At 31.4% G+C, this 18,294-nt stretch overlaps 1 protein-coding gene and 1 long non-coding RNA gene across 3 annotated transcripts in view; one reads left to right on the top strand and one right to left on the bottom strand.

The window, feature by feature from the left end:
- Positions 1–1,604: 1,604 nt before the first annotated feature.
- LOC136981178 (uncharacterized) overlaps positions 1,605–18,294 on the bottom strand; it is a 198,499-nt gene continuing 181,809 nt past the window's right edge. The window contains exon 4 of the mRNA XM_067277461.1: positions 1,605–1,620. Within this exon, the coding sequence (XP_067133562.1) occupies positions 1,613–1,620 (8 nt within the window). The 3' untranslated portion in view covers positions 1,605–1,612. The remainder of the gene's footprint in view (positions 1,621–18,294) is intronic.
- LOC136981145 (uncharacterized) lies at positions 6,676–8,270 on the top strand. 2 transcript variants are annotated; one of them, XR_010881654.1, is made up of 4 exons: positions 6,676–6,958; positions 7,043–7,383; positions 7,464–7,539; positions 8,216–8,270. It is a non-coding gene; the product is annotated as an uncharacterized lncRNA (long non-coding RNA). The 2 variants fall into 2 exon arrangements; XR_010881653.1 differs by lacking the exon at positions 8,216–8,270 and having other exon boundaries at positions 6,678–6,958; positions 7,464–7,587.

The raw sequence follows: 18,294 nt of genomic DNA, 5'->3' as shown, positions 1-18,294 counted from the left end.
ATTCTCGATAGAGCCGAGTCTTTTAACGATTTTCCCGTGAGTATATCCGACCCGATATCTTTCGCTATATTTAACGCTTTTTTTCCAATATATCGACTTGCGTGTTTTAAAATGGGTATTGCTTCGCGAAAAATTGAACCGAAAAATCCATATCCTCGTTGAATCGGTCGACTTTTAAAATACGGTCCTCTTCCCCATTGAGGAGTAACATAAGGGGTGTGAGGAAATATAGAATCGGGATATCCTCCCGTCTGCGAACGATAATAACTAATACAGTCCTCCGGTTTAAGCTTCATTTTATCAAATAACCGATTCTTTAATGAATCCGGTTTTATATACTTTTTCGGCGAAAACATAATACCAAAAGCGTTTTTCCCGAAGTAAATATGACGTTTTCACCCGTTGATGTGCATATGTCTACGGTTATAGTCTCGATATAATTCGATCGAAGAGGGAAAAATAACGGAGTATTATAAATTTTAACGATTTGTTGATCTTTTACTCCCATAACTGGAATTACTCGGAATAGTGGAGCCGAAGTATCGCCTACGTGATGCGATTCTATTAAATTAGAATATACAAATATTTCTGTTATTCCGGCGTTTAATTCTAAGGGATAAGTTCCCGTAAATTCTCCTTCGGAATATTCTAATCGATCGAATCCTAATATATCTTTTAATTGACTATTAAATTTTACGGTAGTTTCTCGTGGAACTTTCAATAATAACTTTTTATCGGGAAGCGATTTAAAACTGATTGTCTGAAATGATTTAAGAAATTCTCTTTGTCCGTATAATCCAATCGGTATACGCATCGTATTTTCGACGTTTTCGATTTTTACTTTATCTATATATCTATTTTTTTCGATTAATGTAATAAATTCTTCTTTAAAATCGGTAAAAGATGAATTATATTGAATCTTTTCATCTTTTCCTCTTACAATATATTGTTTTAAATACTCTAGATTTAGAGCCGAAAGAAATGTAGGAGCATCTTGATTTATGCGTAATTCGCAATCTTGAGCGATCTGAATCGTCACAAAGCTGTCTTCTTTGTTATAAGAAAATTTAATAAGACCATCCTTTCCTAATTCTTTTAAATTATTCGTAATAGTCTCGAATATATTACTTGATTTGTTCTCTCCTATAGGATATAACGGAATTAGTGTAGTCAAATCATCAGTTTTTACTTTAATCAACTTCGTCTCTTTAGAAATTATGTTGTAAGTATTATTTTCGTTAGTTATATTAAACCACGAACGAGGTATTATTATCTGGGACAATGCCGCTTCCCACGACCCGCTTAAATTTATCGGTGGATTAATTTTCGATGTGAAGGACGATTGAGTATTTTTTGGAAAATAGTCCATACTCGCCGTACTGATAAGCGTAACATAAAACCTATCCATTTTTGACTTTTTGCAGTTCTTCGTTATAAAATCGACCCGTAATCGTCTGGTTGTTGTAATCTTTTAACACATAAGTGACCGGGGTCGTCGGAAATCGGTTTTTTATATAGAAAACCTCTTTACTCCATCCTGCCAAATATCCTCTAGAAAACGTTTTACGTTTCTTAGAAATTCTAACTTTATCATTAATTTTATATTTATATTTTATTTTCGTTTTCGTTTTACCGTAAAGTCGATTAAAAATTTGTAAATGGTGTTTAGGTTTCACCTCGGCCGGAGGCATTCCTATAGTTCGATGTTTACTATAATTATATGCCTTCACCAAATCGTTTAATTTATCGATATATTTATTAGAATTTCGATAGGTAATAAGACGATAAATTTTATTTTTTAAAGTTTTATTAAACCGTTCTACGACCGACGCTTTCGTTTCGGAATGAGTATAATAATGATTTATTTGATGTTTTTTAAATAAATCCTTAATTACAGAATTCATAAACTCTTTCCCTTTATCGGTATGTATCATCCTGGGTATTACTTTTCTAAATATTTTTTGAAATGCTTTTTTTATCGTTTCGGGTTTTTTGTCTTTTACCGGAATTACATACGCATATTTAGAAAACACGTCGATAGTTGCTAATAAATATTTTATTCCATTATTATCTTTCGAAAATTGTCGAACATCCATAAGATCCGACTGGAGTAGTTCTCCTTGATATAGCGCTTTAGTTTTACGGCGACTATAATTTTTTCGTACGGGTTTATGCAACGTATACGTATCTTGAGTCGATAGCCATTGTTCGACGGTTTTTCTAGGCAACTTTGTCGCTTTTATTAGTCTCGTTACGCCGCCAAACGATGCCGGATGAGATGGATTATAATAAATAGAGCTTAATAATCTTTCCATGAAATATGTTTTCTTTTAGACGAGCCAATCCGTTTAGGAATTTTCGTAGACGAAACTCTTTTTTTCCTTCCGCTAGTAATTGATCGTATTGGTGGGGGTGGAATCGAGGGCGTTCGAAAACGAAGTATGGGCGATTCTTCTATTCGTAATCGACTCGATAGCGCCTTATTTCCTATCCATTCTCTAGGAATATTAGATTTAATAATCGCTTGATAAAATTCGTTAAATCCAACGGGCACTATAGAAGATTTTCGATTGCGCATTAAATGCGACATCAGATCCGCGATATGGGAGTTAATTATCGGCTCATTATTTACCAGAAATTCTCCTTTTTCGTTCCAATCGTATTGATATTGCTTTAGTAATTGAATGATATGCGGAACATATTTTTGATATCCCAGCGGGACAGAAACTGATATCTGATCTTCGATAGTCGTCGGTTTTGTCGGTTCTAACGATGGTTGCGATTCTTCGATCGGTTCTGATACCATCGAGACTCGAATCGGTTCTTTCGGCGCGTGAATAGTTTGTTTAAATCTCGAAATTAGTTGACTTAATAATTTAACTTTAAAATCGTCCGATAAAGTACTTTCTTCTAATAAATCTTGGATATTATCGTGCAATCGTATTTCCGGTTTTTGCAGTTGATATTTAGGTACTAATTCGGGAGGTACTAACGCCATTCGTTGAGCCATTTTTTTATAATCCAAAAATTCTTTTAGCTAATGATATTATTGGATCTAGAATCGTGCCTAAAAATCCTCCCGATTGATTTATCAAAATCTTCTTTTTTGCTTGGAGACCTATTTTTTTATTTGCGAGTTTTCGAATACATTTTTTATATTTTTTTAATTTATTAATGTTTACCGGTACTCGGCCTTGCAGCGTATTATCGCAAATTTCGCATATGACTTTTATCTGATCGGGCGATGCTTCTTTTAACAAAGCTTTTCTCTGAGCGGGTGTTGCCTTTGCCAGCACATTTAACAAATGATAATTTTTTCTGATATTCTTCATTTTTGTGGAATATAAACCCAATACACGCCTTGATTGTCGGGAAAACACGAATCTCGTAAACACAATTCTTTATCGGTCGATGGATGGAAATCGATAAACAAATAACCGTACGGTTTGGATGTCGCGTTTAAATATGCGTCTTTGAAGTAGGGCATTTTGCCTATAAACGCTTGACGAGCGAGACAGTTGATTTGGCTTTCATCTCTATTATTCTTAAATAAAATCAAATAATGAGTATTTAAACTAATATCTCTCATTACTTTATTACGAGGAAATAAATTCTGCATTATCAATATAACGCTTATATTTTTATGATGCGATTGAACGGTAAATAATTCCGCAATTTTTTCGGTTATAGAATGCATTAAATCGTCTATAATTATTAAATCTACATTTTCGTCGATACTTTCGGGAATACCGCATTTAAAATGAATATTTTTCTCTTCCACAAACCAAGGTTGATACATCGAGTAACACCATAAAATGCGATTTAATCGTTTTTCGTAGATATTTTCGTGTAGCATTTTCCGAACTAAAGACGTTTTTCCAGATTGAGACGGGCCCACGACGATACAACTGGACGGATGTTTTAAACGCATTTTCTGCACAGTAAGTTAAATTCGTTCTTTAATAATTGTACACCATTATACTTGTGAGGCAATCCATCGGTCGAAAATCTTCGAATGTCGTATACAGTTCTTCCAGCATTCGTACATTTATGTAAATAAAAGTTTCTACCTAAATGTAAAGAATATTCGCAAGTAGTGTTTTTTATATTAATTTCTTTAAAATTTGATCCTTTTAATAAAACTATAAAAGAAATTGTTAGCGAAAATATTTCTATACAGCTTATAATAATAAAAGCGACTACTATTTTGCGAGACATGATGATCTAAAATAGCAATTAAAACCGAAATAACTGCTTATTAAATAAAATCAAAAACACTACTGCACATGCGCGAAAACATAAAAAACCACAATCGCGAATTTAAAAATTATTTTATTCGAAAAGATGGCGAGGTATAGAGACGATGTACCCGAGATTCGTTGGACGGCGTTTTACCCCATCAGCGAGAACTTATTAGTTCCGTACGCATTCTCTAGAACCTCCTTCCCTTGCATCGAGTTGGCAGAAAAATCGGCTAAAACTCAACAGTTTCCTCCAACTACTAAAATTCTATACTCAGTAGATTTTCGACCATGGTTTAACCCAAAAGTGAAACAGATCCGATGGATACTGACAGCGAAAGAATCTCCCCATCATCATAGCGTACTCATTGAAGAGAAATCGGACAAAATCTTTACCAACTTCGACGAATGCGCTTCCCACGCTCTAGAAAACGACCCTCATTGTGGACAGACTGAAAATAATATTCCAAAAATGTATTTTGAATACGAAATTAAAAAATAAAATTGTATTTTCTCGAAAATTTGTGTCTTGTTTTATAATTTTTTTCGTCAACAGATGACGCTACATAAAACAACAGTGCACATGCGCGAAAAAACATAAAAACCAATCGCGAATTTAAAAATTATTTTATTCGAAAAGATGGCAGGGTGTAGTGACGATATGCTACCCGTGATTCGTTGGACAGCGTTTGTTCCATTGAAAGAGAAATTATTAGTTCCATACGCTTTCTCTAGAACCTCGTTTCCCTGCATCGAGTTAGCAGAAGAATCTGCCAAGGCCGCGGCTAAAGCTCAACAGTTTCCTCCGACTGTTAAAATTCTATACTCTGTAGATGTTTGCCCTCGATTTAGACCAAAAACGAAACAGTTCCGTTGGATGCTGACTGCGAAAGAATCTTATCATCATTTCAGCCTGGAAATTTTAGAGAAATCCGACAAAACATTCGAAACTTTCGAAACATGTTTTTTCGACGCCGAGAAGCACGACCCCCATTGCGGACCCGAAAATAATATTCCAAAAATGTATTTTGAATACGAAAGTAAAAATCAATAAATCCAAAAAAAATGTATTTTGAATACGAAATTAAAAATCAATAAAATTGTATTTTTTTTCCTCGAAAATTTTGTGTTTTATTTAATAATACCGCAAACCATTAATTGTAAATAATATATACTTTTTTAAATTCGTTGATCTAAAACAAATTGTAGCGTGAAAAAAAAATTCGAGACCTAAAAAAATTATAACGTAATAAATACGTTGAGCTAAAAAAATGTGCGTGAGAAAAAATTCTCAGACCAACGTAATAAATACGTTGACCTAAAAAAATGGGCGTGAGAAAAAATTCTCAGACCAACGTAATAAATACGTTGACCTAAAAAAAATGGGCGTGAGAAAAAATTCTCAGACCAACGTAATAAATACGCTGACCTAAATTCCAACCAACGTAATAAATGATCGCGTGAAAAAATAATTAATTCTGTTAATAACGATATTTAAAAAAAACGTGTCGCAACACGAAAAAATATATAAAAGTTCGAATAATATTTATAAAAAAACATGTTGCAACATGAAAAAAAATATAAAAAGCTCATTTGTCTAAACGATTGCATCATAAAAAAAGCTTATTGGTCTAAAACAAAACTAATCGATTGCATCATACAAATTGATTTCGTCATATAAAGCGCTACAAACTAAAATTAAATTAGTATTATATTAATATCGGAAGAAGACAAGTCGTATAAAAATGGAGAAAAGAGAAATAGCCCTGCTCTCTGACGAATTAAATTCGTTGGTTGATTGGAAAGATTTCTCTAAATTAAATTTGACGGAAGACATAATAAGACGACTTCAAGATAAAGTTGATTGGGATATTATTTCTGAAAAAAATCTTAGTGATGAATTTATTGAAGAATTCCAAGATAAATTAAACTGGAATAAAATATGGAAAAACAGACATTACTCTCCTATTTTTTTAAACAAGTATAATCATCGAATTAATTGGGATGATGTTTGTCGTTATCAGCAGTTAACAGAAACATTTTTGAGTGAATATTCTGATTATCTAAACTGGGATCTCGTATCTCAATATCAAAAATTGAGTCCACAATTCATTATAAGTTTTAAAGATTCACTCAATATGCCGCTTGTTTGTAAATATCAACGATTAACCGAAGAAACTATTAAAGAACTTGAAAACCATGTGGATTGGGAGATTATTTCAGAATATCAAGATTTATCCGAAAAATTTATGAAAGATTTTAAACATAAATTGGATTGGTGTAGTCTCATCAGTAATCAGAAACAATTATCGGCCAAATTTATAACTGATAATTATCAATTTGCTCTAATTCGTGTTTTGGCAAAAATATGTGAAAGACTTTAATTTTTTTAAATATAATTAATACATTTATACATGTATTTTGTATACTTACTTCTTAATTGATGTAAATGTTTTTTTATTTCAATAAAAAAAATGAAATGAATTGAATATTTCTGTTGTATTTTTTTTACTTAACACGAATCGGTTATAATGTATTTCTCATCTCCCTGTGTTGGCCTCACATCCGGTTCGTTCGCTCTTTTACAAAACGAGGTCAAATCAACTCCCCCCAACGATATAAAGACAGGAGGTTTACTTTCTTCGGTTAATTCGTTAGCGAGTTTTTCTCTAAACACATAGGCTTTTAATCTCACAAGGAAAAGAAAAAAATGGAAGGTAATTATCTAGATTTTTTTTGTTATTTTTAAGAATAAGAAAATTAAATTATTAATAATTTTCATAGATAGACATTTTTTTTAGATTCTCAATCCTTATTTGTAATCGATCATCCTTTTACTTCTAAGAAGCGAAAAGCTACAAAAAATGATGATGCGCCAGCCGATAAAAAGAAAAAATACGATTTAATTATTTCAAAAGACGAAACAACTTATAAGTCGATTCCACCATATTCTGTATATATTTCTCATGGTTATAATTTAGAAATTAAGGAATTTCGCCAGCAATTTTACATCTGCTTAGCAAAATCAAACTCTAATGCAGAGATTCAAAACAGATTTAATATTCCTATCAAGGAATTCCCTTTTTTCCAAAAAGCTTTCGCAGCCGTAGAAAAATTCTTGGAGGAGTACATGTAAATAAAAGTAAGTAAAAAAATTTTTTTCCAATTTTATAACGTTTTTTAAAAAAAATTATGTAAATTAATTGAATGTTTTTTTATCAGAAAAACAATTCTCTCCCTTCAAAGAATATTGTTCGAACAACGAGGAAAAAAAAAAGCTCGACCTAGATTACATCAGGTAAAGAAAAAATGTTTTTGCTAATAGAATCCGCTTTTCAAAATTTTTTACAATGTTATCGAAAATCTAATCTCGAGTATGTTGATCCGGTCATATTTTTTAGAGATATAAAATCCGAATTATTTAATGTAATTACGAATTTTGGAAACGACTATAGAATTCGATTTGTTATTAGTCTTAAAGTAATAATGTATAAATGCGTAGAAACAGGACATCGATATGATTTTAAAGATTTTTTTTTTACAAGCTATGCTGAACGAGTTTTATCCCCGTTTTTGGCTTGGAAAAATATCGATAACGCGATAGAAAAAATTCTAAGCGATATATCAATCGCCGTTACGTTAGGTAGTGGATGGATAATTTATAAACTGGCTTTTATAGATGTTCATAGATCCAGCTTTTTATGATAAAAAATATATTTTAAGTAGCGGAATAGACATGCTATCCTACGGACATTATTCGATTTTTTCTTAGGTATTTAGATTACTTTTCTATCGTCTTTTTAATATTATTCATATAATTTCTATTTTAAAAATGAAAAAATGTAATCATTTTTGTATTATTGTAATCCTTATTTTCGTATATGTAGCTATTTTTTAATTATTGTAATGAAAAAAAAATGTAATCAATTTATTGTAATAATTTTTATTATAACTTTTTTTGTTCTTATTTCTAGGGAGAGAATGTTTGAAATATCAGAAAAACCAAATATTATTGTAATCCTTTATTTTGTAAATGTAGTGATTTTTTTTTAATTATTGTAATGATGAAAATGTATTCCTTTTTTTATTGTTAATGTAATCATATTTATTATAATTTTTTGTAATGAAGAAAAATGTATCTCTCATTTTATTATTACTGTAATCATTTTTATTATAACTTTTTGCTCTTATTCATAATGAAAAGAACAAGGGAGAGAAAAAATTGTGTCAAATTAATTTGTCGACAGATGGCGCCGGCTTAACAAAACCAAAACTTAAAAACCAAACCAAAAAATAAAAAATATATAAAAATATAAAAAATAAATAAAAGAAAGAGGAAAAACAAAACCAAAACTTAAAAAAAAAAACCAAACCAAAAAATAAAAAAATATATAAATATAAAAAAATAAAAATATAAAAATAAATAAAAGAAAGAGAAAAAAAATATTAAAGTTATATATATATAATAATATTAATTCTCTCTTAAATAAAGAAAAAAATATTGATTCTCTTAAGAGAGAGATCATCGTATTGTAAAGAAAATCTTAAAACATCGTTTCTCTTAAGACTCGTCGTATTGTAAAGAAACAAAAAAAATAACAATTTATGTCAACAGATAGCGCCGGCTTAACAAAAACCAAAAAAACTTAAAAACCAAACCAAAAAATAAAAAAAATATATAAATATAAAAAAATAAAAATATAAAAATAAATAAAAGAAAGAGAAAAAAAAATATTAAAGTTATATATATATAATAATATTAATTCTCTCTTAAATAAAAAAAATAATATTGATTCTCTTAAAAGAGAGAGATCGTAAAAAGAGTATATATAATAATATTAATTTTCTTAAATAAAAAAAATACTGATTCTCTTAAGAGAGAGATCGTAAAGAAAAAAAACATCGTTTCTCTTAAGACTCGTCGTATTGTAAAGAAACAAAAAAAATAACAATTTAATATTTTGCCAACAGATGGCAATGGCTTAACGAAAAGAAAAATATATTAAAGTTATATATATAATAATATTAATTTTCTTAAATAAAGAAAATAATATTGATTCTCTTAAAAGAGAGAGATCGTCGTATTGTAAAGAAATCTTAAAACATAACGAAAAGAAAAATATATTAAAGTTATATATATATATATATAATAATATTAATTTTCTTAAATAAAGAAAATAATATTGATTCTCTTAAAAGAGAGAGATCGTAAAGAGAGAAAACATCTTGAGACTCGTCGTATTGTAAAAAAAATCTCTTAATAAAAATATCGTTTCTCTTAAGACTCGGCGTATTCTAAAAACGCTCGCTCACATTTCGCGGTGAAGTATATCCGAAGGGGCAGCAAAAATGGGCGTGGTTTTAATGTCTACAAGAGCTTTTGGAATGCTAATATCGTAGAAACGCTCGAACGATTCAACGGTTTTTGCCATTTTTAGCCCCTGGTGGACGTCTTTCCCTCCGGAGGTTGAGCGATACTAGAATAAAAGTTATAAAGTCTTAAAAGTTTAACAAATTATCTCAGAGTCTCTCTCCCTAATACTACTAACGTGTAATAAAAATTTGCTAAATGGAAATGTATATTGTACTGTAAGTACAAAAGTTTCCGATACCGGGGTTCTCGAATGTTATAATTTATGACTGCAATAAATAATGTCTAATGTTTGTTCCTAGAAATTCTGTCTCTTTGTTCTTCTTTCGAATGCTTCGAGAAATTCTCACTCGTCTTAATTTCTAATAGACAGTTATCTTTTGGTTCTTGTGGGCTCTTAGAAGCTAGATAAAATTTATCCAGAAATTCTCAAGTAAGTTTATAAAAAATATAATATTTCCGGAGAATAATAATAATTGTTTTATTTCACGTTAAATGAATATAACGAGTTTTTAGATAATTTTTTTCTTTTTGCTAGATATTTAGAAAATCGATATTATCTGTTATGTTCTGACTAAATATATTTCGCTATTTTATCAAGTAAGTTTATAAGAAATATAATATTTCCAGAGAATAATAATAATTGTTTTATTACGCGTTAGATAAATATAACGAGCTTTTAGAGAATTTTTATTCTTGGCAGAATGTCATCAGAATCTGATTTCAATTATTCCCAGCTATCTGATAGCATGTCAGATAGCTATGGCAGCGAAAGCAAGGTGTCCGAGAATGATGACAGTGGAGACAACACCTCCAGAACTTGGTGTGATGTCAGCATCGATAACCCTCATCCAGCTCCGCCGCGATTTCCCTTTCAGGGAACTCCAGGATGCCATTTCACTCTGAATAATTTCTTCGACCCTCTCGCGTATTTTTTGTTGTTTTTTGATTTGGATATTATGACTTCAATAGTAACGGAAACAAACCGCTTCTCAATGCAACAGGCACGGGCATCAACAGATACGTGGGAGTTAGTATCCATGGAAGAAATGTTTATATTTCTAACAATATGCAAAATGGAAGGCATTTTGCACAAACCGGATGAAAAAATGAATTGGTCCAGGAATGAACTGTTTATAACTCCTTCATTTGGCAAACTAAGGACAAAAAAAAGATTTCTAAGCATAAAAAAGTATTTACATTTCTCTAACACAGACACATTCGACCCGGAAACTCACCCAAATTCAAAACTAAACAAAATTTGGCCAATAATTGAAAAGTTACATTTTAAATTCTCTTCTCTCTACACACCAGAAGAAAACATAACTGTTGACGAGAGCCTGCTCGTGTACAAAGGCCGTCTTTCATGGAAGCAGTACATTCCTAGCAAACGAGCACGTTTCGGTATAAAATTTTACAACTTGTGCGAATCTTCCTCGGGGTACTTATGGAATTTTATAATTTATACAGGCAAAGGCACGATACTAAATGAAAAATACAAAAATATGCCGCTAACGACCCAAATCGTGCTTACTTTGATAGACCCGTTGTTAGGCAAAGGATACTGCCTAACAACAGATAACTACTATACCTCGCCACAGTTAGCGGATCATCTAGTAAGTTGCCAGACTGATTTTTGTGGAACGCTCCGCGTAACAAGAAGAGACGTTCCAAACGAAATTTAAAGCAAAAAATTGAAGAAAGGGGAGACTGTGGCAATGAAGAGGGGAAAAGTATTAATCCAAAAATGGCAGGATAAAAGAACTGTTACAATGCTCTCTACATTCCACAGTCCAAAAATGATTAATACAAAAACTCGGAGCGAAATAGAAATAATAAAACCGGAATGTGTCCTTGATTACAATCAGAGAATGGGAGGTGTTGATCTTTTAGATCAACATCTCCATGATTATCCTGTGATGAGGAAAAGGGGCAAAAAATACTATAAAAAAATATTTTTTCAAATGTTGGACCTTTCGTTAAACAACGCACACGTTTTATATAAAAAAATGGTGGGGAAAAAATCCTTTATTATTTCGAATGAATTTAGTAGAGTGCCTTGTGATGACTTATCACACCCAAAGGATGATCAGCCAACATAGTCGGTCGAGGACTCCAGGTCCTCTTAGACTAGTTGAAAGGCATTTCCCGGCGTTTATTCCGCCAACAGAGAAAAAAGCCAACCCCACAAGATGCTGTGCTGTATGTTGCAACAGACGCGACCACCGGGGGAAAAAAATACGTAAAGAAACACGGTATTGGTGCCCAAAATGTGAGGTTGCACTATGTCCTGCACCGTGTTTTGAGATCTATCATACGAAATTACATTTTTAATTTATGTATAAGTCAAATTTTCAATTTTTTATATTCTTTTCATCTTTTTTCCTATTGTATTTTCTTTTTTATATTATATTATTGTATTTTTATGATTCAATTTTTGTATTTTTATCATTGTATCTTTTATATATTATTTTTAAATATCTTTTATGTCATTAAATTTATTTTTATTTTATGTTTTGTCATGTTTTATTTTTTAAATTATTTTTAACCTACTTTACCCACGAACGGCAGCTTCCCAGCAAATCACGTAACCTATATGGTGAAGCCGACATTGCAGGATGGGATGCCCCTGTAAAGTTGGCTATCGCGAGGGAAAGACACCGTTTAGGAACCATCCGAGGCGCAAACACAAAAACTGGTTAAAACTATTTTTTAAATTAAAATGAACTTTTTGGCTTTAATATTTAATAACAAGTTAAATTTTCAAGCGTTTTTTTTTCGAAACAGGACACTTAACCAGTTAATAGTTAATTTTCCAATTCTTTGTAATTTTCGAAAACGATAAGAGAAATAAATGTAGTATAAACTTTTTATTTATTTATTTCATATTTGCAGACTAAAAAAATTACGAGTCACAAAAAAGCGTCAATTAACTACTACGGCCCGCGGAAAAACGTAAAATTTATTCTGGCCCGTGTTATAAAAAAGGTTGCCCACCCTAGACTAGATTTATAACTTAACCCAACCGATAGGAGTTTACTGGCATGTTTTTATGATAGTTCTGTATAGTTGACGGGAGTTTAAAAAAATCCATTAAAATATTTGATATATTTATTCCGCTCTCCCATCTTATATTACTTACGGGTTTCAATGTTTAACCGGGATATTACGATTATAGTATGTCCCATCTGTAAGGGAATGCAGATAAAACGTGTACAATTCTTGTATAATGTTAAAAAATTAACTGTTACTTTGGCATCATTTACAACCAAATTTAATGAATGAGACGTACAATGGTACAAAAAAAGCTCTAGAATTTATTTTCCTTAAATGTACGATCTAAGTATCGGTTGTCATAAAAATTTCTTTACACTTTTTTCCCAAGACTACAGGTATTCGAGTACAAAGTAACTGGTTCCGAGTTATTTCTACTAAGAAGTAGTTAAATAATTAAGAGATTAGGGAATGGTGACATAAGTAAAACCCTGCTGACTTAAACAAAAGCTTAACCGAAGCAATTACTAGCTCAGTACAGTGGGGAACTGATTTCCGTGTACACCTGGTACTAAAACGAATTGCAGTAGTTAGAAAACAAATGACTATTAAGTTTAACATATTTACATCTATGGTGAGAAACGTTTAAAATTTACAACGGCTCTGTCGCGTCCTTTGAGATATACTAGTGATGCCACAAAAGAGGCATTTGACATTGACCGGTATTGGCACCCTCGGGATTTGTCATGCATGCATTCACTGTACACCTACCAAAATCGTCTCTGTTTCCATTCGTGAGCCACTCGCAGGGAGCAATTTTAACTCAGTGGATTGTTTAAATATTTAAAAATAAACAATATTTTATGTTATTTTTATATACGTTTCTTCGCAAAAGTATATTCATACAATTGAATATTTTGTACCAGGTATGTATAATTGTATATCCATCACAAATTTTATTTTACAAAGTAAATTTTAATAATTTTATTTTTAATTTTAGCCCTCATATCATGGCTAGCGATTTAAACTGTAATTGTGATATTAAAAATTTACTTTAAAAAAGTTTTGGCTTAAGACAATATAATGAAAAAGAAGCCATTATTAAAAGAGAAAGACCAACGCCTAAATTAAATATAAGTACTTCGACAAAAAAATTTGTTCGACATTTTCACGATAAAATTTATCAAGACGTAAAATGGCTTTGTGGATGCATAAAAATGCAAAAATTGTTTTGTTGGCCTTGCCTATTATTTTCAAATGAAATTAGTGTGTGGAATAAGAATGGCTTTGACGATTTAAATAATTTGAGTAAAGCTAGAAAAAGACACGAAAATCGTAAATGTCACATCGATTCTTTCGTAAAATTGAAGCAATTTGGAAATCAAAATAGAATAGAATTTAACATTAGTAAACAATATAAAATTAATATTAAAAATTATAACAAGATAGTTACGGCTAATAGATATATTGTATCTAAATTAATAGATATTACATGCTTTTTAGCAAAGCAAAAATTGGCATTTAGAGGGCATAGGGAATGTATTGAATCTAATAACAGAGGTAATTATATTGAACTCGTTTCTTTATTAAGTACGTCAGATAATCAATTAAAAATGCATTTAGAGAAGTCTACAGTTTTTACTGGCTTATCGAACAAAATTCAAAATGAGCTCGTTAATTCGTTAGGAAACGTTTTATTGCAAGAAATTAAAAAAGAAATTGAAAACGCAAAATTTGTTGCTATAATTGTAGATGAAACAACGGACATTAGCCACAGAGCCCAGATGTCGACTGTATTTCGTTACGTGAAAGAAAACGGTAACGTCGAAGAAAAATTTGTGGGCTTTACTGATGTGACTGAGAACAGATACGCAAATTCGTTATTTACTCACATTAAGAGTTACTTAGACGAATTTCAATGCACTAAAAAATTAGTGGCACAAACATACGACGGTGCTGCCGTAATGGCCGGACAACATAATGGTGTCCGAGCTAAAATTAAAGAAATATCCAAACATGCTATTTTCGTACACTGTTATGCTCACAGATTGAACCTAGTTTTCTCTCAATCTGTTGGATATATAAAAGAATGTAAAATATTTTTTCAAACTATGACAGGATTTTCTTCATTTTTTTCTAAATCTTCTAAAAGATCTCACGCCTTAGACCTAGAAGTCAATAAGCGTTTTCCTTCAGCCACACCTATTAGATGGAATTACAATAGCAGGATTGTAAACTGCGTTATGGAGTATAAAGAAGAATTAAAACTTTTGTTGTTGAATATGGTTGAAAGTCCAGAACAATGGGATTCTGATACTACAATTGCCGCAAGAGGATTACACCATTATTTAATAGATTTTGATTTTCACTTTTTATTACTAGTTTTTCATCAAATATTTGCACATTCAGATATCCTTTTTGATATATTACAAAAAAAATTTTAATATAGCATATTGTATTACTAGAATAAATCACTTTATTGATTTTTTACGACAGAAAAGAAATGATTTTGATTTGATTTGGGACGCTTTGAAAAAAGATGAAACATTTTTAGAAATTCAACCAAAAAGAGGAATGAGACATACTGATATTGAGTCTAAAAAGGATTTATATAGACGTCTGTTTTATGAAATAATGGATACATTGATACAAAATTGTATTGACAGATTTGCCGACATAAAATCTCTAGAATTTTTATCACTTTTAGATTTTAATAATTTTAAATATTATGAAAAACAATTTCCCGAAGAAAGTTTTAATGCTTTACGTAAATTTTATGGAGAATATTTTAATTTATGTAAATTACGTAGTGAATTGCAATATTTATATTCGTGTCCGGACTATATTGGCAAGTCACTCTTAGACATAAAAAATATTATAATTAATGATGACCTAAACAAAGACGTACTAATAGAATTATATGGTTTAATATCATTAATTTTTACAATACCATCTACCAGTGCGTCTGTTGAGCGTAGTTTTTCAACAATGAAGCGAATTCATACATTCGCCAGGAACACTCAGTCGGAGGAAAGATTGTCGTCACTAGCGTTGCTTTCTATAGAAAAAGAACTTTTAAATACGTTGATGGAATCAACGACGAGTGACTTTTATGATAAAGTAATTAACGACTTTGCGGGAAAACATCGCCGAATAGAGTTAATTTATAGAAAATAAAAAAAAGAAACAAGTTTTTCTATAATTGTATTATGTATGTATTATTTGTATTTTAGAATTAAAGTACATAAATTGTTTATTTTTGTCATTCGCACGTACGAATGGACCCTAGACCATCACTGACGCGCAATTAACTGATTGCCCCTGAAAGTCGGCTTCTTACAGAAACACAGCTTCCCTATCATCAAATGTCATGGCACGCCACTGGAGAATACCAAACGTAAATTATCCTATTAATTTGAAGTTCATTGGAACAATAGATTTTAAAATATCCTAATTTTACTATTTTTACAATTTTCAACATTCTTCTTCAACAAATGTTTCCATACTAACCTTTGCCATAGACAATTCCAGAATTTTTCTGGAAGTCGTATTAACTTTCTTCCTCTTCATAGTTCAATAGTAATATTATATTTTTAGAATCGTTAGATTATAAGGAAGATGTTAAGCATATTTATAAGACAATATTATTAATTATTGGAAATTATTAATTATAAAAGTTATTATACTCAGTGATGGCAATTGGCATTATTGAAGAATTTCTGGAGGAATCTGAAGAAGCCATTGAGGATTTAAAGAGATATTTCCGTAATAACCCAAAAGGGCAATTGGGTACTGGGAAACATATTAGATTTATTACAGATAAATTTATTACCTTAGTGAAGAGCGCGAAAGAGGTAATTAGGAAAAATTTCATATAAGATTTTCTGCTTTAGAAATTTGATTTTCTGGCAATAAAAGAGGATGTCAAACAGCTGCTTGTTGCTCAGAGTGACAGAAATTTAAAGGCTATTCAGGAAGTAAAACAGACTATTTGTGACAGAGAAACCTCCACTTGTACGGGTGGAAGAGTTTCAACAAACTACTGCTCTGATATATAGAGATATTTTACAATGCGATCTTAGTTCTTTGAAGAATACTCAGTCTGAAAAAGTGTCCTTGTTACCAACGTATACTGTTCTAGTTTACAATAAAAACAAAGAGAGCACATCGGAAGAGACTAAGACACTGCTTACTAATTCCTTTTATCAAAGATTGCATAAGGTGTCTATTAAGCGTATTCGTAAGATTAACAAGGGTGGAATTGCTGTTCATTTTCCTATCAGAGAGGACCCTGAATATTTTCAGGAACAATTAGACAAAATAGAGGGATTAACGGCACGAAACGCAAGATGGCGTCTTCCTCTTATGAAAGTGACTTCAATTCCCAACTTAATCAGCAAAAAGGACTTATTAGAATACCTGCTTAAACAGAGTATTTTTTCACTAAAGTACACGCTGGAAGAGTTTAAAAAGGTTTTAAACATTCGATTTTCAATCAAACAGAGAAATAGCGAGTTTTTATCATGAGTGTTAGAGATGTCACCGTAGGTTAGGGCAATGACTAAAAAGCAAGGATATCTTTATGTTCAGTGGAAAACGTGCAATGTTTATAATTTTTTCCTTGTATGACAGTGCTACAAACATCTTGCTTTTGGACATTTGGCGGCAAGTTGCCTATCACCGAAAAAAGTTTGTAGCCATTCTGGTGATGATCATTTGTTTAAGACATGTACAAAGAAAAACGAAAAGCCTAAATTTGAGAATTGTTTGAGGAGCGGCCTAGATGAACATGAATATAACACACTCAATAAGGAGTGTCCACTCTACATTAAAGCAAAAGCTTTATGTATTAACCCTCTCCTTATCCGTGGGAAAAAATTTCGGAATGTCTGTTGTTTGTGTACATTCTCGTCACGTACCCTGTACACTACATGTCAATTTTCAACCCCTAATCATTTGGGCACTGCGTTTAATATTATTATTGCGAGTACCTAAATATAATAATTTTTTTCCTATAAACTTTCATATTTATTTTAAAATAAAATGAAATAACGCTTAAGTCAGAAAAAATCTTTATTTTTCCCAACACCTAATAAAAAAACTGGAAGGATTGATCATAACTTTTTCCGGATTCACTTCCTTTCATAGCTGACAGAGCTTCCTATGTGTAACCCGAAATCAACGACCGAAATTCAACTATTAGGCGGTTGTAGAATAATTTCTAATAAGGTCGTGGGAAAAACCCAGGACAGACTCCTTGATAAAAAGGAGGGTTCGATAAGTCCACAAGAGCCTCCATCCAGTTTTTCTTGAACTGTGTATGACTACCCGCTTGCGTTGCCGTTGCCGATCTTATCCGTCGCCACTCCAGAAAAACGGGTGCCGCTCAAGAAAAATTTTCCCCGCTCAAAAAAAAGGGACTTTCCCCCTTTCTAAGAATTTTTAATCGGAGAGTACGAACAATTAAGGTATTTATCAACGGGCGAACAAATTGAAACTTTCCTTCTTGTGGTGAAGGCTGCGATCCTAATGATAAGATTTATTTTTTTCTATATGATATATAATTAGCGTTCGTAAGCATCTAAACTAACATCTCTATATGACTTTGTAAATAGAGCGCATTGATCAATAAACGGGTATTTTGTTAAATGATAACTTCGTGGAGTGTACTTCTTCTGATTGTCTCCA

Source organism: Centruroides vittatus, unplaced genomic scaffold, assembly GCF_030686945.1.
Source record: "Centruroides vittatus isolate TY-2023 unplaced genomic scaffold, ASM3068694v2 contig_747, whole genome shotgun sequence".
Classification (NCBI taxonomy): Eukaryota; Metazoa; Arthropoda; class Arachnida; order Scorpiones; family Buthidae; genus Centruroides; species Centruroides vittatus.
Note: the sequence above shows the minus strand (reverse complement) of the source record. Positions and strands in the feature narration are given on the sequence as shown.